Genomic DNA, 27,787 nt, shown 5'->3' with positions numbered 1-27,787 from the left:
CTGCCCATGGTCTGCAGTGCAGAATCTTTATTTATCTGCATGTTCATGTGTTCTTGCTGTGGGCTTTATAATTTAATTTCTTTGTAAAAGAACGTGAAATCAAACAATGGATAAGATATCAAATTAAGCTGTTTAACAGCTGTAAGTTGTGCTATTGTCAGCGAAACAGTAACGATTTGAATATAGCAGAGTTGCCTTTTTCTACCTGTTTTGAATTATAAAATATTAGTGCATTAGACTTTCTGCCTAGTTTTGCTTTGCTTTGTTCTTTTAATATTTCTTGCAAATTAAAAATGGAAATGTAGCCAAACAATTCTCTAAAGGTCACTCATCTCGTTTTAAAGTTAAATGAAATATTTACTCTAGAAATGTTCTACATGTGAATATTTACATATAGCTTGTTACTCTTTTTTTTAAAAAACAATCAAATCTGAGATTTATTTCGTTCCTTTTCATTATGGATTTTTCACCAAAAGTTATATTAGGCATGGTGTTTGCTTTTATGAATGAAAATTAAATTGACCTGTTAGCATTACATTACAGATACTTCCAGGAGGTGGTGTTTGTTGATGAGACTGGCGAACACAACCCTCCTACCACCAGCTTATTCCCTTATTCCAAATGAGAGTTATTCCAAAAAGGGTAAATCTTATTACAAATAAAAATTAAACATTCATTCCATAAAATGTTCACCGTCATTGCAGGTAGAAGTAAGAATGATCTGGTGGGTTTGGCTCAGTTTAAGAGCTGAGTCCCGTGGCACGCAGGGTTATGTGCTCGGACCAGTCCCAAAATAGCTGGCTGGGGCACCGGCAGCGGGGCTGCGGAAGCCAGGCTGCCACCATGTGCTGGGGAAAAAAGAAAGTTGCATGGGTGCTCGGAGCCAGCGCTGCCTGCTATTGCTGTGTGTGACATGGCTGGCAGCGCGTCTCAGTGCAGAGATCCGGTTCCCCAAACAGATGGGACACAACTGTCTTTAGCCATGGCATAAGTTACCCAAATTACTTGGGGATATAGCTGCACAGACTTCACTGACAAGTGAATCTCTGTCTCGAGCAAGTACTTTGGGTTCAAAAGAGGCATTCCTATAATCATCCGTAAAACCACTCACATTTCTCCATGAAACTCTTTCTCCTTGGCTCCTGGAACAGAACTGATGGAAAGTTAGGTGTTGTCTGATTAATGTTTTTACCATTTGCTTCTGCCCTTCCTGCCCGTCTGCATCTGTGGTTGTCTCTTGCATTGTCTATCCCCAGACTATAAAATCTTCAGAGGATGCATCATCTCTTTGCCTGGCAGGGCTTCCCCCCTCCACCTTCTCAGGTCCTGCGGCTTTGTTCTGATTCGTTTGCTCCCTTTGGTAGGAAATTCCTTCAGTGTCATCGCTTTGAGAGCTGGCCTTTTGCAGCATTTTGTTTTTAAAATGTACCACTTGGTAACTAATCTCAAATGAGAGCAAGGCAAGTCTGTTATATAGTAATACATAATGAATTGTGGTATGAACAAAGAATGTATGTAAGCCGTACACTTGCATAAAACGGTCCTTCTTTGGGTCAGTTTTGTGCATAGCATTCCTCTTGTGAAGTTGCTTTGGGTAAATCAAGAAACTAAGGTTTTGATTTGTGAAATTAAGTGAAAGACAGGAATATAACTGCTTGGTAGACAGAACCAAAGACAAAATTAGTAATAACTGTAGTTTGGCAATAAAATGATTGACCGATTTAAAAAAATAAAATCAAATGGAAAGCATTTGTGTGGTGCCAAAACTGAGGTTATCTATTATAACTCTGATACAGATTCATATAAAATTAGCAAAAAACCTCTCATACCACGCATCTTTAGATAGCCTTCCCTTTACGTGTGCATACGTTCCTTACTGTTCCTCAGAGCACTTACTTATTGATGGGGCCTTTGTTAAGGCAAGAGAATTGGATTATATATTATGCTAAAGACATTCTCATAATTCTATCGCTTCACTGTATTGCTTAAGCTTTCAGTAGGAATTTCAATTTTGTGTATATTTTTTAGAAACATGCTTTATTTTCAGGTACAAGTTTGGAAAAGTGGCTATTTTGTAATTCTGACAATCCAGATTGCTCAGGATGACCTAAGGAGAAACATTATTTGAAAATTAAACTCCACGCTTAGCCTTTTCCATTTGTGGTTTCCCTTCTGTCTGCAGAGAAAGGATGCACAAAGATAGTTTCTGTGGGTTTAGGAAACAGATGATAGCACACAAAGCCCTGCGTTTATATGCACTGTGGTGTTTTGATTTTTAATTAATGGTGTTTTTTGAAAACTTCAAAGCAGGTTAGTAGAGGGGTGAGCTCAGATAGTGTTTGATGTCAGCAAGTGAAAATGAAAGAGGGTCGCCTGCCCCTTATTTTTTGTGTGTGTGTGTGTGAGGGGTGGGGGATTGTATCTATTTATTTGAAATTTTCTTAGTTGGTCTTCAAATGAGTTTAAAAAAAAAGCAACCAACCAATTAAAAAACAAAACAAAAAAGGAGGAAAACATTATCTAATCAAAACTTCTCAGTCAACTAATGACGTCAAGCAGTAACCTTCTCTTTTTCACCATATTTCCTTTGGACTATAAACTATTTAATGCAGCTAGAAATTACTTCATCCATCATAGCAGTGTAGCCCTTTTCTGTGTTTCTCTACATGGTGGGTTTATCAGCACTGGGCATGGGAAGGAGGTGAAGAATAATATCCTTTTTAATTGACTTTGCAGATTGGAATGTGGGGAGGAGGAACGGCCTGTGCTGGAGCCCGGCCAGCGCCCCGGGTCGTCAGCCTCCTGCTAATGAAAAATGCTTTAATGTGTGCACCGACCAGGTGCCAGGATATTAAATACGTGTGTTCGGTATTGTACTTGTGTCTAAGGTGGATTTTGAGCTACGGCAGTAATTTAACACAGGGACACAACCTGCACGTGGTCTTGCTCTGTGCTGACTTGAGTGCTGCACGCGAGGAGGATGAGCTCTGCTTGAGTGCATTGGGGGGTGAGAGTGGGTGTCAGGCATTGTTACGGAGAAATAAAAGCACTTCTTACCTTGTGGTGATTTGTTCATACAACCTTGCTGTTAGAAAGAATAATTTTGCCTTCTGATGTCATTTTTAGCAGCAAATCACTTTTTCCTGCTGTTTCTAGTAAAAGTAATGATGCTACCTAGGATATTCAGAGGTGACCTGATGTGCACACGGGTAATTAGAGCAGGTGTAGTTTTAAATTCAGGTTTTGTAAAGAATAGTGTGGCATCGCTTTTCTGAAAGGAAAGCTGATAATTGTCAAATATTTAAAAATTAGCAGTGAAATTGCAGTTGGCAAGTCCTTGCAGTAGCAATATTTTTTTTTTTTCTTGTTGCTTATGCCAGTGTAGAACATAAGCATCATACATTTGTTTTTTCCTCAGAATATGGCGGCATGGGCTTGGACTTCTCCTATAACATTGCAGTGGCAGAAGAGCTGGGAAATATCCACTGTGGAGGTATTCCTATGGCTATTGGAGTGCAAGCTAGCATGGCTACTCCTGCTCTTACAAGGTAATTTTCAGAAAGTTTAGTTTAGCCAAATCATCATGTGTTTAGGCCTAAAACCCAATCTGTATAAGAGTAGGAAAAAACATTACTGTGCAGATTTACTGTCTAGTTGCTCTTCAGTAACACTGGAGGAAGGAACCTACTCTCTACCTCTCTCAGACAGTTTGGTTTAGGAGAGAAAATACTGTTTTTTTTTTAAATGCTAGAATATTATATATTAAAACATAGGCCTTGTTTAATAGTAGATGATATGTTTACAAACTGAGAACTTTGGTGCCACAACCAGTAAAACAATTTTAATTCCAGAAGATCCCTATTCACGTTTGTGTTTGTTCTTAGCCAGATATCCCAGTGCAGTCATACTAAGGATGTATTTAGTTGTAATGATTAGGATCAGTCTAATTCTATTTTATAATTTACTTGCTTTTCTTCAGCTTTACAAGGTGCTCCTCTCTGACTGTGACTTTTCAGAAATAATGATCAATGTTGGTCTAACTCCTAAAGTTGTAGCACATGTATCGTGCTTCCTAAATATGTCCATTCCAGGCAATTACTCACTTTGCTTTTTCTCATCTGCTTGTGTCAGTGTTCCCCTTTTATCACTTGCTATCATTTAGGCTCCTGCACTTTCTGAATCTGTTTTGGTTCTTTTTTTTTTCCTCCCTCAATAAAAGTGGCAGTTACCAACTTCTTCATGTAGTAGTTTCACAAACATTCTGCATCAAAACATCAGTTTGCAAAACTAGAGGGAGGCAACAGGCTGGTCCAGCAGTTTGCCCCTGGAATATGGATACACACCTAAAATTCTGGAAGGTGGTGGTGGGGATTAAATTCAAATAATGATGATGAAGTGAGGAATTTCTTTGCACAAAACAGATATACAAAAGGGGAATTTTTGCACAGAAGAGCATTTTAGGGTTGGGTTGTTTTTGTTGGTGCTTCCTCCCCCCCCCCCGAATGAAAATGCCTGTAAATCCATTGTAGAGTCTGGAATGTAGGCTCTCTTCCCCTGACATCCATTTATCCTTCTGCTAGGTATGTGTGACTTCAGAGGTCTCAGCCACGGGAAATCTTTCTAAAAGTTTTCTTCTCCTTTGTGTAATACACCAAAAGCTTGCTGAAAGCATGGAGTTCAGTATGTCTGTTGCAACAATAGCTTAGTTATAGTCCAAATGAGAATAAAAGTAGTATTTTAAAAGACTTCAGAAAATAGTACATTGCCCCCATCATAGCCTTTTATTCCCAGCTGTTTAAATAAAATCTGTGGGTAAAAGAAGATGGGATTTTGTTCCATTGCAGTTTTTTGGCCTTCTGTTACTCTGTTCTGCTGTAGTAAAGCAGCGAAGCTACATACATTTGTGCTAGTGAAATCCTAAAGTGGATGTTCTTGGAAAGTAAATGTGAAAATGTCGTTAACATGATGAAATCTGTAATTGAATTTGCATCTGTATTAGTGAACTGTTCCTCCACTGTTAAGTCAATTCCACTGACTAGTTATACAGTACAGTGTCCCACTGTTAAGATGTAAAAGTGAAACTTGGTAATGAAAAGAGAAAGCTGGTTGCTACAGGAAATTCTGCACGTGTGCAGCTTTACTTCATGCAGTATAGTGAGAGGGCTAACTGCTTGTCCTGGGTCATGGTTTCAAATTGCATTCACAGCCTGGATGGTTTCTTTAAAGGTGTCTGTGTACTGTGGTGATCCTAAACAAGTTCAAAGAGATAATCCAAATTTTGCGTCTTAACTATGCATTGTTACACATGATGCATCAGCGACGCACAAAGTAAACAGTAATATGGGAATCAACCATCATCCCCTAAAAAACTTTTAAAAAGAAATCTGGAGCCCTTTGTTGGCTTTCCTAACTTTGGGCTTTATTCACCATTCATCAAGCACGTATTTGAGTGCACCTGCAAACCAACTCAGTGAATGTGATATGTCATGAAGATGTTCTGCCACTGTAAATTAGAGATGTTCCCTCAATTAGATATATAGACAGCACAGTAGTTTGAACAGATGGATACACATACGGACACACACACACAGAGCTTTTTAAGTTTTCATACTTTGGAAAAATAAAGTCTTGAAAGATCTAGAGTCAGGATGCCTCCTGATGCTGTTTCTGCAACTTCCATGGATTTCTTGCTTCGGTGACAAGCTGTTGCGAGGCTTAGTTTGTGAAGGTCTTTGAGATATTCAGTTAAATGGGAAGTACATTGTAGTAGCAGTTTTAATTATAGAAATAATAAATTTTGAAAATGTTACCTGTATTTGTTTGCCTGTTCACTGTTCCTGCCCCTTTTTACTTCATTGTTTATGATTTTTTTTGACAACCTTCAGAAAGCTATATTCATGGTCATATTTGGAAGCAACCCTGCAGATTTTGATTTGTATGCATTTCTATTGTGTAGACAAATATAGGAGAAAACAGTTTTGTTTCACTTGAAGATGCCCACACTGCTCCATTTTTTTTCCCCCAGATTCCTCTAAGTGAAGCAGTAGCACTTTCTAAATTTGAGAACTAAATGCAAAATGTTTTGTCAGCAGTGATCTGACCTTTGATGTACCTGGTTCTGAACATAACTCTCTTGTCAGGTCTTTCAAATGCATTCAGATATAATACTTCACTTGCTTTCATGCTTAGAGGTAGAGTGGAGAAAGCAGCTCTCACCTGACACAGCGAATGAGATACATTTCCTTGGGCTTGTAAACAAGCCTATAGGGCGACACATCCATAGTGATACCAGGTCAGCGTAGAGCTCCTTTATCTCAGCAGTAGGCAGTAAACTTTCCTTTTCTACCCTTCCCCCCCCCCCCCACATTATTTATAGGAAAACAGTAAGGATAATGATGATTATTTAGTGGGAAGAGAGTGCTTTTCTATTTCGTCAGCTTACTCGTCACTGATTCTTTCTCCACCCTGAACAGCAGCACACCTGAGAATTAATGTCCAAAAAGTTAGTTTTACGGTCTCATTTCCTGTTTGCTGTAAAGGAGAGAAGCTGCAGCTGACAATCAGAACAGCAGTTTTGAAAAGCAGGATCATCCTCTTGATCAGCTGGGAAAAGGGTGAAAATGGGAAGAGGTCGTTCAAGAGCCAAGTGGCTTTCCCACTGGCATAGCATAAGGGAAGCTTGGTTTTGTGCTTCTTCAAGAACAGACATACGGAGTTCTCTTGCTCTCATATTTGGTACGTAATTTGTATAGTGTGCATAAAGTAGGCCGGGATTTGCCCTGAGCCAGAGCAGAAGCTGTTACAGGTGCAGCTTTCAACATATCATTAAAAAAGTATCATTAAAAAAAGTAGCCAGAGCAATACGGTGGGGCAATATGAAGTCAAGCAGCTGCTTCTGAACTAGCTTTCCTCAAAACAGCTTCACACTGTTCCTATACCTTTGAGGTTTCTCCAGCTCCTGGTGACAGCCTGGCCACGCTACAGTGGCAGCTTGTCTGGTGGGCAGCCTTCAGGCCTCCACAGCTGCTGTGGTAGCAGCAGGACACCAGCCACATGAGTAGCTCTTAAAAACTGCATGGTCTGAAGAGGGTAACCTTTAATATGACTCCTCTTTTACAATACCTGCATTTTAGTATAAAATGCATTCCTAAATAAATAGAAGATTGATGTGATTATTCTTAACCAAAACCCTTCAGGTAGTCTCATCTGCATGAGGTCGTCATACCCATCAGGTATTCTCATGCAGGCTTCTCATCTGTATTCTTTTCAGAACGTAGCAGTAGCTCGAACTGAGCAATTTATTTCATAAAATCTTCAAATAACTGAAGCTTAAAGGCTTGATAAAAACTGGGAGCCAGAGCACTTTCCTTACTGCTTTTTTACTTCTGCGATCTTTCACAAAAAGTAAATAAGTTTTCTAAATGAGGGTTTTTTAAACTCACATGTGTTCTTATCTTGACTGAAATAGGGACGCAAGGAGAGAAAGCTGATTGCAGTGTGGATTCTTTTAAATCCAGGTTATGTAAATTACTGAACTTAATGAGGCTTCCATGCTGCCCAAGGGTGCTTGCTGCTGTTCGCCATGCATTTCTGTGCCTGTAAAGAGCATCTCTTCCCTTTTGTTTTTTCTTGCTTCTTTTCCTGTATCTTGAAGATCCAAGGAGTACTGCTAAGCTGGACCTGGACATCAGATGGTAGCACACCTGTGCAGGACTACATTGAAGCAAAAGCATGGCACGTGGCTACTGCACTGTTAATAGTTTGAGTCTAAGAGCAGAAGAGGAAGAGAATTGGGGAGAAATTCACCTCTTGCTAGTATGTAAGAAGGAAAGTGACAGTAGGTCAGAGTTGCCCTCTTCTTTGCCTAAAGGAAATGTTCTTTATATTCCTAGGAAGTCCATGAGTAAACTATCGTGTCATCATTGAGATACTGTAGAATAATGCACAGATCATCTGAAAACTTATCTTTTTTTTTTTTTCCCCCTTTATTTTTGCTTTGGTGGTGAATAGTGCTCGAATGTGTGAGCTCCAGTGCAAGAAAGCTTGAGTTGATCAAATGCTGAGGTTAGAACTGCCTGCAGCTGTTCATATTCAGAATTTCAATTTGCACTTAATAGTGTATCATACTAGTGTATCTGTCAGTTCTACTCAGAACTTTCCTTACTAATTTAATTAATTCACTTCAGCTCAGCTTTTTTCCCCAGAAGCAGAAGAAACAAAAGTGCATAAGATCTGCGGTTCTACCAAGATGTTTATCAGCCCAATTGAGTCAGAATAGTGATGTGCAATAGACATATTTTCATGCAATGTAGCAATCTAACCTGTCAGAAACCAGATTTTTATATGTATTTGAGATGAAGAAAGGTGACTTAAATTTCTAATCGGCAGAGCATATAAACAGAACTATGTGTGGATCAAGGAAGTGTTCTTACACCTGTATTTTGCCATGGTTTTATTTACCCACCATTTACAAGATTGTATACCATTGTAATTTTTGTGTTTGTATTCATGACATTCCACCAATGTTACTTATAAAGTGTGGAGCAAGAAAGGATGGGCCACTTTCATGGAACTCTTAATGTATCAGAATCTTGCATTTGGGACTTCTGGGTTATCCAGCATCAACAAGGAGCTCCGGTTTATTGACTGTAGACTCGTGTGTGTGTGTGTACATACACACATGTATGAAAATATATTTCAGAGCGATGCTAAGGCTGCACAGTTAATCACATGGGAAACTATGCTCTTGGGGTATGGCCCCGGCCCAGAAAGCAGACAGTCTGGTCTGTCTTGAGCCAGAGCACGATCTCATTGCGAACAATTTTCTAATTCTGCAGCTGTTAAACCGGGAAGAAGTGGGTATTGCATTTATGCAAACCTGAGATTTTTCTGGAATGCATTTAAGATGGGTAGAATTTTACAGAAACAACATATCTCTAACGCAATAGCTAGCTGCTTGCTGAGCTGCATGTCCTTCCTGCAAGGTGTAGAAACCCATGATCTTCTGAAGATAGTGTTGCCAGATTTTTTTTTTATTTGCAAAATAACTTCTTCTGTAGCCTCATTTTTAGGAAGAGCTGAACTGTTTTCTGGAACTTCAACCAACCAACCAAAGATATCAAACAGAAAACATTATTCTGAGAAAAGTTCTTGTCATGGAAATCCTCTGTTGAAATAACTAAAGGTTGGCAAAGTTTTAAGCGTCAGAAAGCATTGCCAAAAATCCCTGCTAGCTCCTTTCATAATCTGATTTTTCATGTTGTTGCGGTTATTTTGTCTAATGAATGTTCAGCTGGCTATACTTGATCATGTCCCAAGGAAAAGAAAAGAAAAAAAAAAATACACTGCATAACAGACCAGGGGACTTTGTCCCAGTATGCTGGAGGAAGGAGTAAACACTCCAAGCTCGCTTCTTGTATTTATTTGGGATTGCTGCCGTGATTATCAGCAGGAACAGGACTAGGAATTGAGCTCCCTGTGTGCACAAAGTGAAAGTGTCTGCCAGCTCCCAGTCTGTTCTCTGTCCGTCCCGTGTCCTTTGACTGTTCTGAGTCAGGGTTGGGGTGTAGAGGAAGGGTCAGAGTCTTAGCTAAAATGGCATCACTCCTTTGGAAGTACTGAGATGCTGTTTTAGAAGGAGGGCCCAGGTAACTGCAGCCTGCTTAGCCAGCCAGCGAGCCTAGGGAGATGAGTGGAGATGCTGACCTGAGAAGCCTCATACCAGAGAGGAGGCTGAGGAGGAACTTGACTTTTATGGATTTCTGCTCACAGAAGAGACATCTCATGACCCGAGGAATTTTTCAGTCTAGCACAAGAAAGGTTCAAGAACTAGACCACAAGCTCACCATTCACACTGCAAGACCAAATCAGTGAATGTTAATTAGGACAAAATCAACCGTGAAATGAGATGGACCACGTTTTGAATCAGTGAAAGCAGCTAAACATTGGAAAAAAAGAGTGTGCCTCTTCACTGAATTGAAGAGGCAATTGAAATATGGCCAAGTGATTTTTTTGTATTAAAATGCCATCAACAGTTTGCTGTTTCCCTTTTTATTTTTGTGGGGACTAAAAGAACAGCTGGCAAGAAGCACTAACAGATTTCACTGTGTGATTTAAATGCAAATGTGAAATGTTAATAATGTAAATACAGATATTTGCAGAGGGTGGCCATCACAAGCTGTAACTTTTCAGTCACCACTAAAACCTGGCAAAGAGCTGGTGCAAAAGTCAGAAGATAATGCAGAGAGCAGGTCCTCCATCCTGGCTGACCGCAGACTGGTGCAGGAGCATCGAGGGGAAACCCCAGGGACTATGTTTATTTAGATATGATAGTGCTCAAAACAGCAGTCATAAAGATCAGATTTGGGGCATCTAGACCACACGTTTCTGTGGGAGTAAGAGCCTGAATGCTTGTAAAAACCTTGTTTAAAATGATTGTGGCTGCACTTCTGTTGAAGGCTCTGAATCATAGCTTTGGGGGGTATCTGTTCTGTCTTTTGGCTCTGGGACAGGTTTTACCTAGTCATAGAAAAATTGATCGCTGTGTGGGTAGAACAGAATTTATAACTAACTTGTAAGTAAAGTTTACCTTCAAAAGCTTTTAATATCCTATCTTTTTCATTATATTGTTGCAGGTTTGGTTCTGATGAGTTGAAAAAACAGTTCCTCGTACCAACTATAGCTGGAGATGTTGTGGCTTGCTTGGGAATCAGTGAAGCTGGAGCTGGGTCAGATGTCGCAAGTAAGTTAACCTAGCAAATTGCCAATTTTAGACAGCCTGGTATTTTAATGGAAAGAATCTGGTTTCCCTGACCCTTCCCTTTGCCACTATCATTTGTAAGAAATACAAAGGAAGGAAAGTCTGCTATGGTGAGGGCAAAAAGTAATATTCCAGGAGCAGTAACACATGCCTCTGATGCATCCAAAAGCAATCAAATTGAATGTATTTGCCAGTGAATCAATAGCTATAACCCTGTATAGGCTGAGCACAACAGATTAAGAAGCAGCTGTCATGCTGACCCTGGATTTCTCCTAGTGTTTGTCCTGCTGCTGCTGCTGCTGCCTCCCCTGTTCTGTCCGAGCTCACCACTGGCAGGGAGCACTCCAGCACCTCCCGTAGTTGCACAGCCACCGCCAGTTGTGCAAACCTGCAGACGTATGTGATGGGGGTGTAGCCTGTTCCGCTGTACTAAAACTTGCACTTCCTTAAAACAGACCTCCACTGAACATGGGCAAATTGCAGAGCTAGTCCATTCTGAAAATGATGGCATCGCTTTCACAATGGGTTCCTCTCGCTCATTCTTACCTCACCTCAGCCCCTTCCATCGTTCCTGTGCAGCAAAAATGTCTGAACTGGTGATTGTTTTATTTAGAGCTAATGAAGAATTTGCCACGTCAAATCTATTAGCTTTGTGATTTAGTTACTTTGCATGCAACTACTTTTCTTGTTTTAGTGCAAGAATATGTTTAAAAACATGGACGAAGGAAACTATTATTCTGAAGTGCCTGAGGCAGTAGATAATTTGAACAATTAAATTAAAACAGATATTGTAGAAGAAGTAAAAGATACCTCATCTGACTGTCAATCGTGGACTTCAAGGAAAAGGGAATGACAAGAACCACTTCTAGAGGTTTTGTTGTTGGACACAGGATGGCTAAGCTGAACACATTGTGCTCTGACAAATTACTGAGACAATGTCTTCCTGCAGACAAAATTGCCGAGTTTGACAGAAGTTTTTTGATCGGCAGAATCCTATGTCCCTGTCCTTGACCAAACTCATGTTGTTTTCTCAAGACAAATAGATAATTATCCAGTGTTAGAGCAAGGGTGCAGCAGGTAGTTTTCAAGAGAGTTAAAGGGAATAATGAAATAATGGGTCTAAATCTTCCTCATGATCCATTGCTGTTTTCCTTTCTACTTAATTGATTTTGTTCGTAAGAAAAATTCCATGGTTTTTATAGACTTGTTTTTCATTAAAATAATTTGAAATTTGAATTTTGCTAATGTAGGAAATACATCATCATTTATTTTAATTAATGACTCTCTAATTAGATGATTATCAGAACTTTCTAAATATGATTTTAATTTTTTGATGCAGTATTCCAGATAATAAGTAACATAAATATTCTTTTAGCTGCATGTTGTTTATCATCTAGTTTAATTGGCATGATACACTTGGATTAATACAGTTAAAGAGAAATTTGGAATCAGCTAGGATTATCTGATGGAGGCAGACTGCAGGATGAAATGACGATACTTTTTCACTTGTCATGGAAGATCTGATCCCTGGTATAAATCCTGAAACCAGCTTACAATGCTTCTAAAGGGTAATTAAATGGACAACTTAGGCATGAGCAGCACTAGCTTATGTTCTGAGTAGCACTGGTTTGTACGAGGCAGAGAGAGCATATAATCTCCAGGTGGCCCAGCTTTAGTGTAGACTGAACTGTGTGAAACTGCACTTGATACTTCCTTTGGTTTCTCATGCCATTGGGATGTTTGTCTCCCTTAGATAAGTGAAGGGGTAGTAAAGCGTAGCAACTGTTCCCCTGTGAAGGTTGGGGACGTGGTTCTTCCATGTGAGCCAGTATATTTTAAACCGAAGAATGCCACAGAGTAAGGTATCTCTAGCATTTTCTTCTGGCAGTTCCAAAATTACTGAAGATGATGTGAACACAGAAGAAAAAAAAGTGATTCTCTACATGAGAAGTGAAAGGTGCCTGGAATTAATTTATTCAAAATTCGACAGAAAAAAAAGGACTGTGTATATTAGTCTAATATAAATTTCAAGTCAATTTGAAGGAGCACCTGTCTGCTTTCAAATGTAGTTGTTGTATATTGTACATAGTATTGACCATGTACAACAAAACTAGCACAGAGGTGACTTGAGAAGCAGAACAGCACAGAACAGGTGGTATAGAAAGTGTCTTTCTTTACTTTCAGGATTCTTGGTACCACAAAGCATACACGTTTGTGTCGGTTTTAATGATTTTGTCTCATTCTATCTCACTACTATTCCGCAATTTATATAATGTTTTGCTGGTAGTCTGTGGGGGATATGTAAGAACACATCATGGAAGACACTTCCTCTTTCTTCAAGTTATGTCTTCCAGGCAACTGCACCAAGTAACCCTGTTCATGTCTACCTCTTCAACATAGATATCTTGCCGTGTTTTGTCTTAGTGGAATCCAATCTTTCTGCCTTTTTTGGGTTTAGGTGATCTTTTTTGAGCATGAAAAACCAAAATGGCACATGATGTCTATAATGGCACAAATACTTCTCCAACCCTAATAGAAATACTACCCTCCAATATGTAATGTTACACAACAGTTTGCTGGCTTGTGAATCTTGTGATTAACTATGCAGATCATCTTCATTAGCGGTTTGCTATTGACGCATTGTAAGATACAGCAATCATTCTTACTACTTTGTGCCTGAGTACTTGTACTTGCCATGTTGAATTTGAAAACTCAAGATCATTCCATTCTTGCTGGGCGATACCTCAGTTGTATGTGTTGGTGATGTCTCCCAAGTTTGTGTCACCAGCAAATTTCATTAGTGTATTCCTATTCTTCTTTTAAAGATCATTAATGGAAATATTCAATAGGTTTTGTCCAAAGGCTGATATCCAAGGAGGAGCTCCAATAGTATCCTCCCTGCACATCAGCACTTCCTCTTTTAATGCAACCTGATGCAATTTCCCCTTTGCCAAGTTCCTTACCCACGTTTCCACTTTTGTCATAATTCTTATCTTTTCAAAATTTTAACTCATTAGTAGCATCAATTTTAGTTTGCTTGGGTCCAGCAGGATTTTTCCTGTTCTGCTTTTCTCTAGAAAATCCATTTTTATAATAAACAAATCAGGTTGGTTTTAAATAAGATACCACCGGTAAATTGAATTCTCTTTTCTTTCTGAATGTGTTCTGAGGCTGTGCAGATTGTCAAAACCAACAATCTCTGTTTTCACTAATTTTAATTTCTGTACAGTCCTTCCTGTAGATGTCTTGCTTTGTCAGCTATATTGTGAAACTTTTTGTAATCTCGTGAAATATTTCTTTAGTTTTGAGGCGTCCTCTACATACTTCATGGTTTTTCTCATTCTCTTTTCATTTCTGTGGCTGAAACATTTTCGTTTGCTGCCTCAATCTTCTTCGATTTTGTTGGTTTTCATCTGCAAGATTTAACTTAGTTTGACCTGTGGCAGTTCTTACCTTCTGACCTCCAGACTGTAGCTTACTTTGATGATTAATCTCTTTCCTTTCCTGTAGGCCATCTCCTGTTTTTTGAAATGATTATTCATTCGGTTAGACTCGAAGCTATTTCATGCAAGTTTTGGGGTTTTTTCCCTGTGCTGATGATGTAAAATCCAGATACGTGTTCTTCATTTTTTACTTTAAGGATATGCGTTGCCTATCTTTGATCGTAATATTGACCTTAAAAGTTGAAGCCAACCTTGCCTTTTGTCGAATCTATTTAGGTGCATGGCTGGACTCAAGAGCACAGTGGAGAAGAAAACTTGAGGCTCAAGTATGCTGTGATTTGAATGGTGAAGTGACCAGCCCTGGTTGCTTATATGGCACTAGCTGTATCATATGCCTTTCGATGATGCCTTGTGGTCTTTTCTGAAGGGGCCCTCACAGCATGCTCTGTAAGTTGTTGAGTTATAGGCACTTACAGGGCTAGTGGTGTGGACCTGCCAAAAATTAGTTATGGAGCACCCACTGAAGTAGCCTTTTCCCAGAGCTATGCTCTGTCAGGGAGAATAATTACAGTCAAATATTCCAAATCATCTTCATAGCCATATCCCTGAGACTGAGTCCACTTGACTTTAGTAAATTTTTAAGTAGGTTTTCAAAGCCTGCTGTATTTTAAACATAAAACTTACTTATTGACATGATCATCTTTCTTCTACTTAAAGTTAGAGAATCAACTTTTCATAAGTTGATTTTAAATAGTTGTTTCTCAAGTGTTTGAAGCAAACTGTCAGCCATCACATCTGGAAGTACTTGAACATTCTCATTAGTAAGGGGAATTTGTTCTTTAATCTGTATTTGGTTGGTTAGCCCCCATAACGCCATGCTTGCAAGAACTGTTTACATTTGTGATAACATCACAGTGCTCGTTGTTCCTCTGCAGACCTTCCATGGGACCTCTATCTAATCTTTTTGATAGCTTTTCCACAACAAAGGGATGTGTGATGTAAATCACTGTGTATGCTGCCATCCTTTTCACACTACTTCAGTACAGTGACGTATTTCTTATTCCAGCTCGTGTGTCCTTCATTTATTGTTTAGTCTCTATGTATATGATTGTCCAGTGTCTGTGTCCATGTATTATGAGTATCAGGACTTCACATTCCTTCAGTTTGTTGGCCTTCATTATTATACAGATTTCCTATCAAGTCCCTTGGACAGATTTGGCATAGTCCTTTCATTGACTGAATAGCTATACGGCTACTGTTTTTATCCACATTAGTACTATCTCTTTCCCTTGCTGTTCATCATTATCTGCTTGTAAGTTCCTTTAGCCATAGCTGTATCTGATATTCCCTCGTCTTATACCTTACACAATTTTCTCCCATCGTTTTTCCCCAGTTCCTTCATTAACAAGACTTCTTTTCAGCCATGCTGACCTCAGTCCCAGTTTATCCTGTAAATGAAGATCAGATCTTTGGTTTTGATTTGTTTTATGTTTAGAGCCTTTGGAAAGAAAGTTCCTGTGCAGATTGAGGTGGGTGTGTATGAAGGTATAACCAGCTGACTTAAATGTGCCTGCCCACACCACTTGGTGTCTGACTCCTACCCTCCAAGTCTACTGCCTCCCTCAGTAGGTGGGCTCTTACGGACTTCACAGTCTCACTAGATTTACAGGTGCTATTAGGGGTGTGGTAGGGTTCTCTTATACCACCACCTACTTATAGCTAGATATCTGTTGGAGAGTCTTCCTCAGTTGGGGTTTTAGTTGAAGAAGTTCAACTGCAGGGGAAAGAAGCCAGCTCTTTGGCAATTCTGCTGAAGCGTAAATAATAGCTAATGATTCACTCTGGCTGTCTATTGCAACTAGGGCTGCTTGCAGCATGATGTGAACACTCACAGATGAAAATAAGATTGATTTTTGCCAGGGGGTATAAATAGCAGATGTTTAGAACTCTTTCATGTACAGACATTCTTAGCATTTAGACTTGGCCTTTTGAAAGTTTACTAGCTTTGAATTTATTATGCCATTCTGACCAAGAACATGCAGGAAGTGCGTGTACGTATATCTTTATGCATAAACAGATATTAAGGCTTATGTTTGTTTAAGTCAGGACTCTGAAATTAATGGCCTCCTCAGTGACTAACGTGCACAGTAACAGAAACATGTACTAGATCACCTCAGACTGAAATGTTACTGGCCTGAGTTTTTGAGGACCAAATTTACTTAGGGAGTTTTCTGCTTTCATCCACTGGGATGAAGACTCCACCTAAAGGAGGGTGAGAGAAGTGGTCTGGTTTCCCTGGCTTGCCTTCCAAGAGTTGTCCAGACGGGTCTGCCTGGTGCAGCCTGGAAGGGTAGAGGACTTGGGGGGGGTATGAAGGGAGAACCAAGTAGTAGTTGTCTGTCTGAGAGCAAGGGAGTGACTCTGCCAGTCGTACAGGGACCAGCTTCTCCCTCCTTCACAAGAATAACCTTTCATTTCCTATGTTTTGAATAGATATCAAGACAACAGCTGTGAGAAAAGGTGATGAATATGTCATAAATGGTGGTAAGATGTGGACTACATCCGGGTGCCAAGCGGACTGGATGTGCCTGCTGGCAAACACCAGTGAAGGACCTCTCCATCAAAATAAATCTCTCTTATGTCTGCCAATGAATCTACCTGGTAATAACACAGAACTCTTTCTCTTCTAATTTGATTTTATTGTTTTTTTTGTGTATGCCCAATAGAAGAGGGAAAGGTGTTTGACAGAAAGGACCGCACCCATAAATGCTCTTCTAAGTTAGTCACTGTCATACAGAGTTGGTTCTGAAATGCATTTGTACACTTCCACAAAAAACTAGAGGACAAGAGGAAACAAGAAGGAAGTTAAATATTTTGCAGACTTCAGCTTGTGACTCCCAAATAATTTTATATGGAGAGTCCTTTTTGCCAAAAATAAATGTGTAAAAGTTGTTCAGATACATTTGCATGTGAATATTTCATAACCTTCTGTGAGAATGAATAGACAAGGCAATGCCAAGGACAAAATTAATGCCTCAAAGAAATCATTAAAAATAGAGCCAATGTTTTTTTTTGAAAGTTATAACATCCATTGTCTTTTAGTTTTGGAGAAGTTCCACAAAACTTTTATCTTGGTTTTCTGTTCCCAAAAGGCATGAAGATGCAAACAGTCTGCAAAATAAATAACATATTACTCTGTTTACATAGATCTTTGCTACATATGAACTATATGTAAAATGTTCTTAAATTATCTTTCCAAAATAGCATTAAACTCCTTCCTGTTTTGTATGAGGACGGGTGAATAGAATATATACTTCTTTTTTCAATCAATGGGGAAGTATTTTTAAGCTTGCTGTCTTATTTCTTCAGAAAATATTGAAAGTGATTCTCAAACATGTGAAATTAAAAGGATGAAGAGTTTAGAGATTTCAAACTTGGGAAATACCTCCCAAAACAGTCTTATCCCACATGCCAATACCTGGCTCCCAGGACCCCATGGGCAGTATCTGACTCCGTTAGGGTGGGTTTACTGACCAGCTGTATCGGAATACTAGAAGGATGCAGTGCTGTGCTGTGATTGTATCGTGTAGATGGTCCTGACCTTCCTCCGATAACCATCCTGCACCACCCAACCTGGTGGGCTTGCTGAAGAGAAGTGCAGGCATACCCAGGGTGCTTCATGGCTGTGCTCTGCAAAGGGATCTTTTTGCCAGGGCGCTACTATCATTATCAGTTTAAATTACAAAAACAGTCTGTGAGTTAAATGTGGGCTGGAGTGAAAGCTTCGAAGATCTTGGAAATAGGGATTTGGTTTTGAAGAAGACTAGTAATTTGGGTGAAGGCACTGAAGAAATACATCCTGATCTAAGGGTACAAGTTTCAGTGGTACAGTCCACACGGTGTCTGTTCCCGAGTAGTCTGCAGACCTTGCAGCAATAATGTGCTGTATGCATAAAGGACATAATTCAGAGAGGATACAGTTAAGGTTATGTTGGCGGGGAGCTTTTGCAGTTTTAACACCTGTTCAAAAGTTTTTAAACCTTTTTGGTTTTCACTCATTTTAATATTTAAAAAATTATGTAATATATTAATTTATTTAATATGCAATGTATAATATGTTTCAACACATATTTTAAATATATAATATCTATTTAATAACAAGAATGTATATTAATGTATTTATATATTAATATAAAATACTAAATCCTATAGCATTTTTGTTCATTCAATTCAGAGTATTGTACATACAAAATATATGTCATTATCAGCATTTCATGTAGGGCATGTAGGGACACCACCATGGCAGTGAAGTGAAGGTCCATATGTTCACTTAATTGATCAGACTGAGAACAAAACCGGGGTCTCCAATGTTGCAAAAGAAGGTGATGAGAGCTACTTAAGGGAATGTCTTGCAAGTGAGTTTCAATATGGAGTAAGTCAAGGAAGTCAGTCAGTTGCCTTGGGAATTAAGCAAGTTCTGAGTGGGCTGTGAGTTTCTACAACTTCTGCTCATGCAAGACAGGCTTTGAATGGGAGCTCGCAGAAGACTGACCCGAGCTGCTTCGCTAGTTGTTGACTTTGTCCTTATTGATAATTGATGAGCAAACATGTGACTCAGAGCCAGAATCTCCCTGAATTTCCAGGTAAACTCACTTATCAGCCATCTGCATGAAGTCCTCCTTGTGATTCTTCATGAAAGGGTCAGAGTGCAAATGCAATACTACTCTGAGATCAGTTTTCCAAAAACAACAAAGCAGCCAACCCACTGTTAGAGGCAAATCAAATATACAAAAATTGACTTGGAGGTTTTTAGCTACTTTGCTTATTCCAAAAAGACACATGAGTCATCGTAGCTTTAGCGGGGGGGGACATTGTTAGGTCACACAGCTTATACACAGACATTCTTTACCTGTGGTAAATAGATTTTGAGTAGAAAAATTGCCTGAGTCACCTGAAGCTGATCTGCAGAAGTGTAGAAGTCTTCCTAGAAACAAAAATTGCACTCCTCAAAGTGTATGTGCTTTCATTCTTCTGTGTGATACAGATACTGACCTCCAAAAGGGTCACTGTACCAAGGTTGGTGACCTTCTGAAGTGAAGTATTAAGATGGTTATTTGTGCTCAGTGGGTGGGTCATCTCAGAAGTGAGATTTTTCAGGAAGACAAAGAGGAAAAGTATGAAAAAGGCTGCCATTTGACACAGATGTGAGGAGGAAGCTCCAGCTGTTTTGATACATCCTAAGGATGTCTGTCTGCCAAAGATTGTGCTCCTTGGAGGGCAGCAGACCAAGACTGTACGGGAAGTGTCTGGAGGACGTCACCGAATGATGCACTGTCAAGCGTCTGTAGATGTATGTGTGTCAAAGCTCGAGAACAAGTGTGTTATGTCTGACTAACTGCTGCAGTCACCAGCCTATATGGCAGGGTAAGGAAGGGATCAGTGGTGCAGCGGTAGCTCATTCCTTGCTAGCAGCTGGAAGGACATGGGAGACTAGTCCAGCATTTTTTGCGAAAATCTTAATTGTTTCACACTTGTATAATGTGGTGATTAAAAAAAAGAAAAAAAAGTTCCAAGTCTGAAAGTGAATAATTAACTTCAACAACTGGTAGTTTATTGAAGATATGAAGTAGGATTTGCTTCTTCTAATTTTAGCTGTGTACAGTGTCTGTTATGGGGTGAAGCAAATCATGGTCTAGATTTGACAGACACTGCTGAATACATTTCTTATAAAGGAAATTTGGATAATGGGAGTGTGGATTCACAGTAAATGTCCAAATTAGGTGGACACTCCTCATACTAATGATGTCTTAAAATAAAAGCTGAGTTTCTCATATGATGAAAGAGAATCTAACAAGTTGTAAAATGTCTGTGTGTAAGATATACGGACAAATGGCTTGCAGCTCTAATCTGGTAACTATTTGTGAGCTGGTTTGTTCTCTGAGTCCTCCAATAGTGCTAGGGTAGATTGCAAGGAGGAGATAATGGAGAAGAGCATCCAGGAAAGGGGAAAGAGCACGTTTCTCAGGTTGCAATTTAATATGTGCCTCTTTCCATTTGTAATGGCACTAAATGGTGTCAGGAGAGAGTGACTGCCTTTCTCTCAAGACAGAATATAGGAAATAAAAGACATTGTCAGAAGGCTGGAGGAGTGGGAGAAGATGAAAAACCAAAGATGCCTGGGAAGAACTGCCCAGGAAGAGATAATAGCAATCCATCTCAGTGATACTGGTGCAAGTAGCACAAATGGCTCTGTTAGAGTGATTTTAGTAAGTCAGGCACTTGGCCTTGCTAGATTGAGATCTGTGTGTTATTGGATGGCTTATTTAATGCAGACAAACTCCAGGAGTTATCTGGGCAGATGATTTCTACTGCTGTTGGTAATTTTTAGTATATAGTACCCCTTTTGAAGAGAATGAAGATAATTAAACCAGGTAAAGGAAGATTTTGATGCCCATGTGGTAGCCAAAGAGATGATTATGTATCATTGTCTTCAAAAAAGAGAAAATGGAAAGCATGTGCTAGCCACAGAGGGGGCACTACATGAGGCTGATGCAGTTTGGCCTCCTTCTGAATGAGAAACATGAATTAATCTAAGAGCAAGTGAAACTGGTAAGGTACAACAAAGGGGGGATGCTGCTGGATTCAGGAAACTTGAACACACAACCCAATCGGGAAGAAGTATGGATAGATATCATTAACACATTTAGCTCCTCTAACCAAACCTCTGAGAGCTTTCTTCAGTAGTTGTTGTTGTATGTGGATCTGGGGAAGTACACAACAGGATTGATTTAGCAATATAAGGAACTGGCAGCAGTTGTACTTTTTCCAGCGGAGTCCTTAGTAAACCACCCACTAACAAGAGCAGTAAGTGCATCTTCATATGGGTGAGGAGCAGTGATTGCATAAAACCAGCTGGAAGTAGACCGAAGACGTGATCACTGAGACTCTCAAAGAAACCAAGCAGTAGCATTCCAATGGGAAAAGATGTTCCAGAAATCATTTGGGCCTGTAAATGGTTCAGTGTGTGTTTGTTTAGCTCTGATTTTAATACAGATACAAACCATAAATGCTTTTTTGGCATGACTGGGTGCAAATTGCTGGATAATTTTCAATCCAAGAGTCAAAAATTTGTATACAGGTGTCCTGATTTTCTTCCTGCGTTGAACACATATCAAAGCAAATATTTCTAACACATAACCTGTTTATAGATTGGCTGGTGGAGAAAAATCTTGAGTGGAAGGTGTGGAAGTCTATGTGGACCTTATTCTGAGAGCAGTCTTGGCATTTGGAAATAGTGTCAGTATTTCATCGCTGCGGAGAGATGAAACTTTCCATAACCTTATTCAATGCAGCCAGCGAGAGTGAATTTGAAGGGAATGACTGCCAACTTCTTCTGCCTGCAAAACCTAAGTAACTTTCACATGGCTGAAGGCCTCCTGTCAGTAGAAGTTGAGATGTCTATGTTAGTTCAGAAAGAGATGTTCACTGAAAGCCATGAAGGATAGCAACGTACAAACAAGTACCTAGAGGGACCACAACAATCTGTGCGGTGACCGACTCCTACTAAGCCGCATTAGAGAGTAGTAGAGGATTGAAAAAAAAAAATAGAATAAAGAGGAAAATATTACCAGAATACCCCCTCATCACAAAACTGGTTAGAATACCATGTGTGTGGGTAGTAAAATGTTTGGTTTTCTGGAAAAACATCTATGCTGATTTTGAGGACTGTTTTTCTACATATATTGACTTGGCAGATGTAATCAGCGTGTTTTGCACAAATCCTCATACCTGGTTGTTGGCCTCAGTTTACCTCTGAAACATTCTTGACTTCCATCCCAAATATTCGCATTAGCCCCAGAGCAACAAGGAGGTAAAAACTGAAGACAAGGGAATTCCCACAAAAAATCAGTGGATGTCTGTTAAACTCTCATGGCACAGTGGTAAGCCAAGCAAGAAAGAACTTGGAGCTAGGAAAAAACAAACAACAGGAAGGAGTCCTACCTGGTGTGACTAGGTAGCTGAAGTCTTACGTGGCCAAACCTGAAGGAACCGGGTTCATCTCCAACAGACCATTGCACGTGGGGTCAGAGTCAGTGCTGTGGGAAAGCAAACCCTCTTCACAAGCATGTCCACATGAAAACTCAGAGGAATGAATTGTGATCATTATGAACCCTTCTATGACTACTTAGATGAACTAAACAGTATTTTGTAGGCCATCATAAAACACATAGTTTTAACAAAGTTTAGAGTTGATATGGAATTGTTGGATGTCTGTAGCAGTTATGAATTTGAGTCTAACTTTTTATTATTAGGAAAAAGTGGTGTGGTGTGATTATAAACTCTCTCTTCTAGAAGTACCATAAAAAATCAGGATAGGCTACAAAGGGGAGGAGAAATGTGGAAGAGAGGGGAGGAAGAGGATTTCCAGGAGGAGAAATTCTCTAGTTGCAGCTTCAAACATAGCTCTGTTTTTGTCATTATTAAATATTTCTCTACTGTGTCACAGCAGTGCAGGCACTCAGCGAATACTGCTAAATTGAATTCCTGCATTTTATTATAATGCACTAAAAATCAAACATAAGCAAATAAATATTGCATTGTTTCAAGACGTGCATGAAGTAAGATTATTACTACTAGTGAACAATTATTATTTGGGGACATAATAAAAAGTGGGGCCTTTACAATTGCAGTTTCTGATTTGCTAGTTAAATAAAATGGAAAAACTCTTAAAAATAGGATGTGGGCCATTTTACTCTTAAATTCCAGAATACTGTTATGTTTTTCCTAAAGGTAGGTTTCACTGTAGTCTTGGCACATACCTTCACATCTGCAAACTTCGCTTTCTTAAAATGCTGTACTTGTACATAGTGCTTCTATTTTTTGTGGCCTTTCTAATATCTCTTTTTCTTCAGGCATTCATGTTGCTAAAAAGATAGACAAACTGGGCATGAGGTCATCGGACACAGCTCAGATCTTTTTTGAAGATGTAAGGGTCCCCAGCAAAAACCTCATTGGTGAGGAAGGAAAGGGTTTTACGTATCAGATGTTGCAATTCCAAGAAGAGCGGCTGTGGGCAGTAGCCACTGGTAAGTCATCGTTTGTGCTTCTGGGGATGGGCAGGGGACACACGGGTCACCCTTCGCATGACTAACGGCACTTTCCTTTTGTTGTAAATTGCACTGACCTCTTACGATCTGTTTTTGAAATCTCTCATAGCCTGGATACAGGCAACCTTCCCTTTCTGTAGCAAAACTTGAAATAGAAAGTATTTTGTGAGGCATCACAGAGGCTGGTTTTGCCTTGTTTCTTTTTCTTGGTGCTTTTCTGCTGATAAGAAAATACGGCATCATGTTATGTCTGCTACAAATATAGTACAAAGGCTATCAAAATACTGGCATGAAATAGAAGGACGGTGACTTTTTCTGTAGGACAGTAAGCTATGATGTTTAGCCTGGATTTTAGAAAATTAACTTAGTGGCTGTGTAAAGAAGTGGCTCATACAGAACGTAAGAGTTTTGTTTTGCGGATCTGTTTTACCTCTGTACACTTTGGGCATAAGTGGTACAGCACCAAATTCCTTTCCCTGAAGTTATGCTGTCACAGAGTTCCTGTTACTCTGAACTCAGGCCGTACTTGAATCCGCATATTTGAGTTACACGGATTCTGGATATTCCAGGTAACCAGATCGAAGTCTGGATTGTCCATTTTCAGCCTCCCAATCTTCCCCCCTTACCCCACAGTGTTTGCTTCTTCAACTTAAATATAATGTGGTTCACTGTAAGAAGATTGGTCCTCTTTAAATTTCAGGGTTGTATAAATAATTTCACCGTGTTCATGCTCCTGTGCATACCCTGTCTGTTACTGTCTGCGTGTGGCTGGGGAATCGGGAACTCTAAGAAGTGATTTTCTGATTCAGTGACCAAATGAAAAATCACTCCCTGTTGTGGGTTGATCCCAGACCAAATATTTTAGAGTTCAAATGCTTTAAAAAAATCTTTGGTTTGGGCCAAAATTCTTAGTTCAGCCTGAGATAAATAGTAAATGTGAGAGTAGTTTTAGCAAAGAACAGGAGGTTAGACTTGCAACGGATGCCACTGCAGACTCAGGCAAGGAGGAGACATGGTCCTACTGCTGGTCCTGCTTTAATCGAGACATACACAGACTGCAAGGATGTGCATTGTGCATTTTTATGCTCAGTTTGAAGTCTAAGTTAAACAAAACAATCAGAAATTCTGGGTTGCAGTGATACTCCCCAGGCAGCTGAGTAGCCCGCGGCATTAGTCATGCTGGTGCAAAAGTGACGCGCACTGACAGCATCGAAAACAAAGCCTGGCAGGTTAGATCACTCCTGTTAAAACCACTGGCAGCTTGGTACTGTCCAGCCTTGCACAACTGCCTGGCAGTCACCATGCTCTGACAAGAAGTGGGACACCAGATTTCAATTCTTCTTTTTGCCCAGAACAACACAGCAGGAGCAGGTGAACCCTCGCCCTGGATGAGCAGTCTGGGAAGGGCATCTTCGCTCCCCCTGCCATGGCCAGGCAGGGGCTATCGGGGAAGAGCCTTGGAGCTCACTAAGGGAGAGGGAGCTGCTTCCTGCAGCATGGTGGCCAGTGTGTTACACGTTGCTGGGCCCCCTGGTTTTGCTTTTATCCACTGTCTGAAATAAAATGCATGAAAGCACTGGGAGCAGGGACAAGACCCATGGTTTGGGCCAAGTTGCAAACTTCAGATGTAACCAGTTGTGGTAAACAGGAAAAAAGAGTAACTGATGTTCAGAAGGGAGCCAGGTGCTTGATGGATACGGTTTGTTACACCATGATGTCTAGCTGTTAACTTCCAGTCCTGCAAATGGTTTTACATATGTTCAACCACAAGTGTTTTGCTGAAGGCTCAGATGTGCAAAACTATGTAATCCTAGTGTAATCCTAGTCCTCACTTCTGGCCCTCAGAAGGACATTTCTGTTCCTTCCCAGTTCATGACTATTCATGTGACGTTGAAAATCATCAGTCTGCTTTTAAACACTTTAGGGACCAGTCCTGGCATCCTTGCTTTCACTGCTTTCTAACACTTGGAAGAGGCAGTTGACTGCCATTCTTTTCTTTCTTTCCTTTTTGGGCATTGTTTTGTTTTGTTGTGTTTGGGGGGTTTTATTTTGGCTTTTGGTTTTATGTATTTTTACTATCAAGTATCGTGTGCTCCAGCCTTCTCTTTGTTTATTATCTTCTTTGTGGCCAGATTTCAGAACGTGTGGGGAGCTTCCTTCTTCACCTTTTTTTTTTTCCTTTTAAAATGAATTTTCAAACAGATTTAAAATATAAATGGAAAACTAATTTCCTGGAGTTGCAAAACTTGGTCACAGGTGTGGTCATTTCTTCCGAGTGACACGTTATCAAAGGCATTGGTAAAAGCCGCTGTGTTTCTTGCTTCACTGGAGGAGAAGAGCTGCCACGTATCTCTCCCATGTTGTGACACTCGCTAAACACCGTCCATTTGTGGAGCTGTTGCACTGATCACAGGAAAAGAATGTTGCTATGGCAAGAAAGCAAACAGGTTTTTTTGTGAATTGCTTAACTTGGAGGCAAAGAGGGAGTTCAGTGTGTGTGAGAGAGCAGAATGGTACTTTTCTAATTAATTCTATCTGCTCCTGTAGTCTCAGTTTTATGAGCACCATTGAGTCATGGCCAGTAAGCAGGATGACAGATCCTTTTGCATGGGCAGTGCACGTCCTTAAGAGACAGATTGCTCAGCTTGGAGCTCACTGTACATCTCACTAGAGAGTGATCAGCCACGGCCTAAGAAAAATACATTATTATTCTTTTGTTTTGAGAGGAGACATAGCAAAGCAAAGGGTGTTTACAGTGAGCAGAAGTTTCAAGTGGAAAAATATAAGTTGGATGGAGGTACGAGGAAAAGATTATTCTGCATCTGGCAACTTCAAGTGCTTTCACAATTCTCAGCTGTGTGGTAGACCATGCGTTCCTTAGACTGCCCTGGAGTGATATTTTCTGCGTGTGCTGTCGGTTGAAACCCATGGGGCCAAGTTTGTCTGAGGATGTGGAGAACATTGTATGACAAAAGAGGAAACAAATATACAGGGGGAAGAAAAAAGTTTAGAGAGAAAATGAGTTTCACTGTTAAGAATGGTATTTCTCTGTACTTATATGACTGGCAAAGTATTGTTGTACAAGGCTGTTGGCAGTCATGGTATTCATGACGTGCTGCATTTTGTTGCTGTTTGCTGCACAGCTAAGCTTTGCCATGTTAAAACTATGCTCATAGCTCTAAATACCTGTGGTCATAGCATCACAGAATGGTTTGGGTTGGAAGGGACCTTTAAAGATCATCGCATGCAATCCCCCTGCCATGGGCAGGGACATCTTTCACTAGATCAGGTTGCTCAAAGCCCCATCCAACCTGACCTTGAACACTTCCAATGATGGGGCATCCACAACTTTTCTGGGCAACTTGTTCCAGTGTCTCAGCACCCTCATCATAAAGAATTTCTTAGAATCATAGAATGGTTTGGGTTGGAAGGGACCTTAAAGATCATCTAATTCCAGCCCCAAAACATTCTTCCATATGTTCAATCTAAATCTACCCTCTTTCCGTTTAAAACCAGTGCCCCTTGTCCTGTCACTACAGGCTCTGGTAAAAAGTCTCTCTCCATCTTTCTTATAAGCCCCCTTTATATATTGAAAGACTGCAACAAGGTGTCCCTGGAGCCTTCTCTTCTCCAGGCTGAACAAACCCAACTCTTTCAGCCTGTCTTCACAGGAGAGGTGTTCCAGTCCTCTGACCATTTTTGTGGCCCTCCTCTGGACCCTCTCCAACAGGTCCATGTCTTTTTTTGTACTGTGGGTTCCAGGGCTGGATGCAGTACTCCAGGTGGGGTCCTACCAGAGCAGAGTAGACGGGGGAGAATCACCTCCCTCGACCTGCTAGCCACGCTTCTTTTGATGCAGCCCAGGACTGTCCTTAGAAGATTTCCTCTGTTTATTTCTGTGTGCAAATGGCAGTTCCAGGAATAAGCAGAAGAGTGGTGATGGCAGCTAAGGAAACAAGAGGATGGATCAGCTGGGGCAGGAAGGAGGCAGTGAAGCAGAGAGGCAGACACTGTGAGAGCAGTTTTCTCAGGCCCCCCACTCCCAGCCCTGATGCATGGTGACAGCCTGAGCAGAGATGGGCCAAAACCCCTTCATGATCTTCAGCCCTTTTGCAAGCAGGACCTAAATAGGTGCTGTCCTGTTCCTTCCCACCCGGTCCTTCTCTTTGCTGTTTCCCATCTCTTCTTTCCCTGGTGCTGGTTGCTGGGAACCACATGAGCCATGCTGGAGCACCTTGCTCTGACAGACCAACACAAGACTACTCTCTTGTCCTTATGCCTTCCATCTCCCTTCTGCTGTCCTAGCACTGGCATGTACGGTTTAGTTTCCCTCCCAGCAGCTCAGACTCGGCTGTATGCTTCCCAGGTATCAGTTTGGGGGCAAGGGACAAGAGATGCCTAGACAATTCTTGCTCTTTCTTTAGCATCTCTAAAGCTGGAGACCATAGACATACAAGTGAAAAAGCTATTAGTGTTAT

General features: G+C 40.4%; 1 protein-coding gene across 5 annotated transcripts in view; it reads left to right on the top strand.

Moving 5' to 3' along the window:
• LOC143157058 (putative acyl-CoA dehydrogenase 6) overlaps nt 1–27,787 on the top strand; it is a 101,804-nt gene that overhangs the window by 55,288 nt on the left and 18,729 nt on the right. For all 5 annotated transcript variants that reach the window (XM_076331491.1, XM_076331494.1, XM_076331493.1 and 2 more), the window contains exons 3-6: nt 3,419–3,548; nt 10,635–10,741; nt 16,696–16,863; nt 23,115–23,288. In XM_076331491.1, the coding sequence (XP_076187606.1) occupies nt 3,419–3,548; nt 10,635–10,741; nt 16,696–16,863; nt 23,115–23,288 (579 nt within the window). The remainder of the gene's footprint in view (nt 1–3,418; nt 3,549–10,634; nt 10,742–16,695; nt 16,864–23,114; nt 23,289–27,787) is intronic.

The sequence above is a fragment of the Aptenodytes patagonicus genome, chromosome 2 (assembly GCF_965638725.1).
Source record: "Aptenodytes patagonicus chromosome 2, bAptPat1.pri.cur, whole genome shotgun sequence".
Lineage (NCBI taxonomy): Eukaryota > Metazoa > Chordata > Aves > Sphenisciformes > Spheniscidae > Aptenodytes > Aptenodytes patagonicus.
The sequence above is the reverse complement of the archived record's forward strand: the minus strand, read 5'-3'. Positions and strand labels throughout refer to the sequence as shown.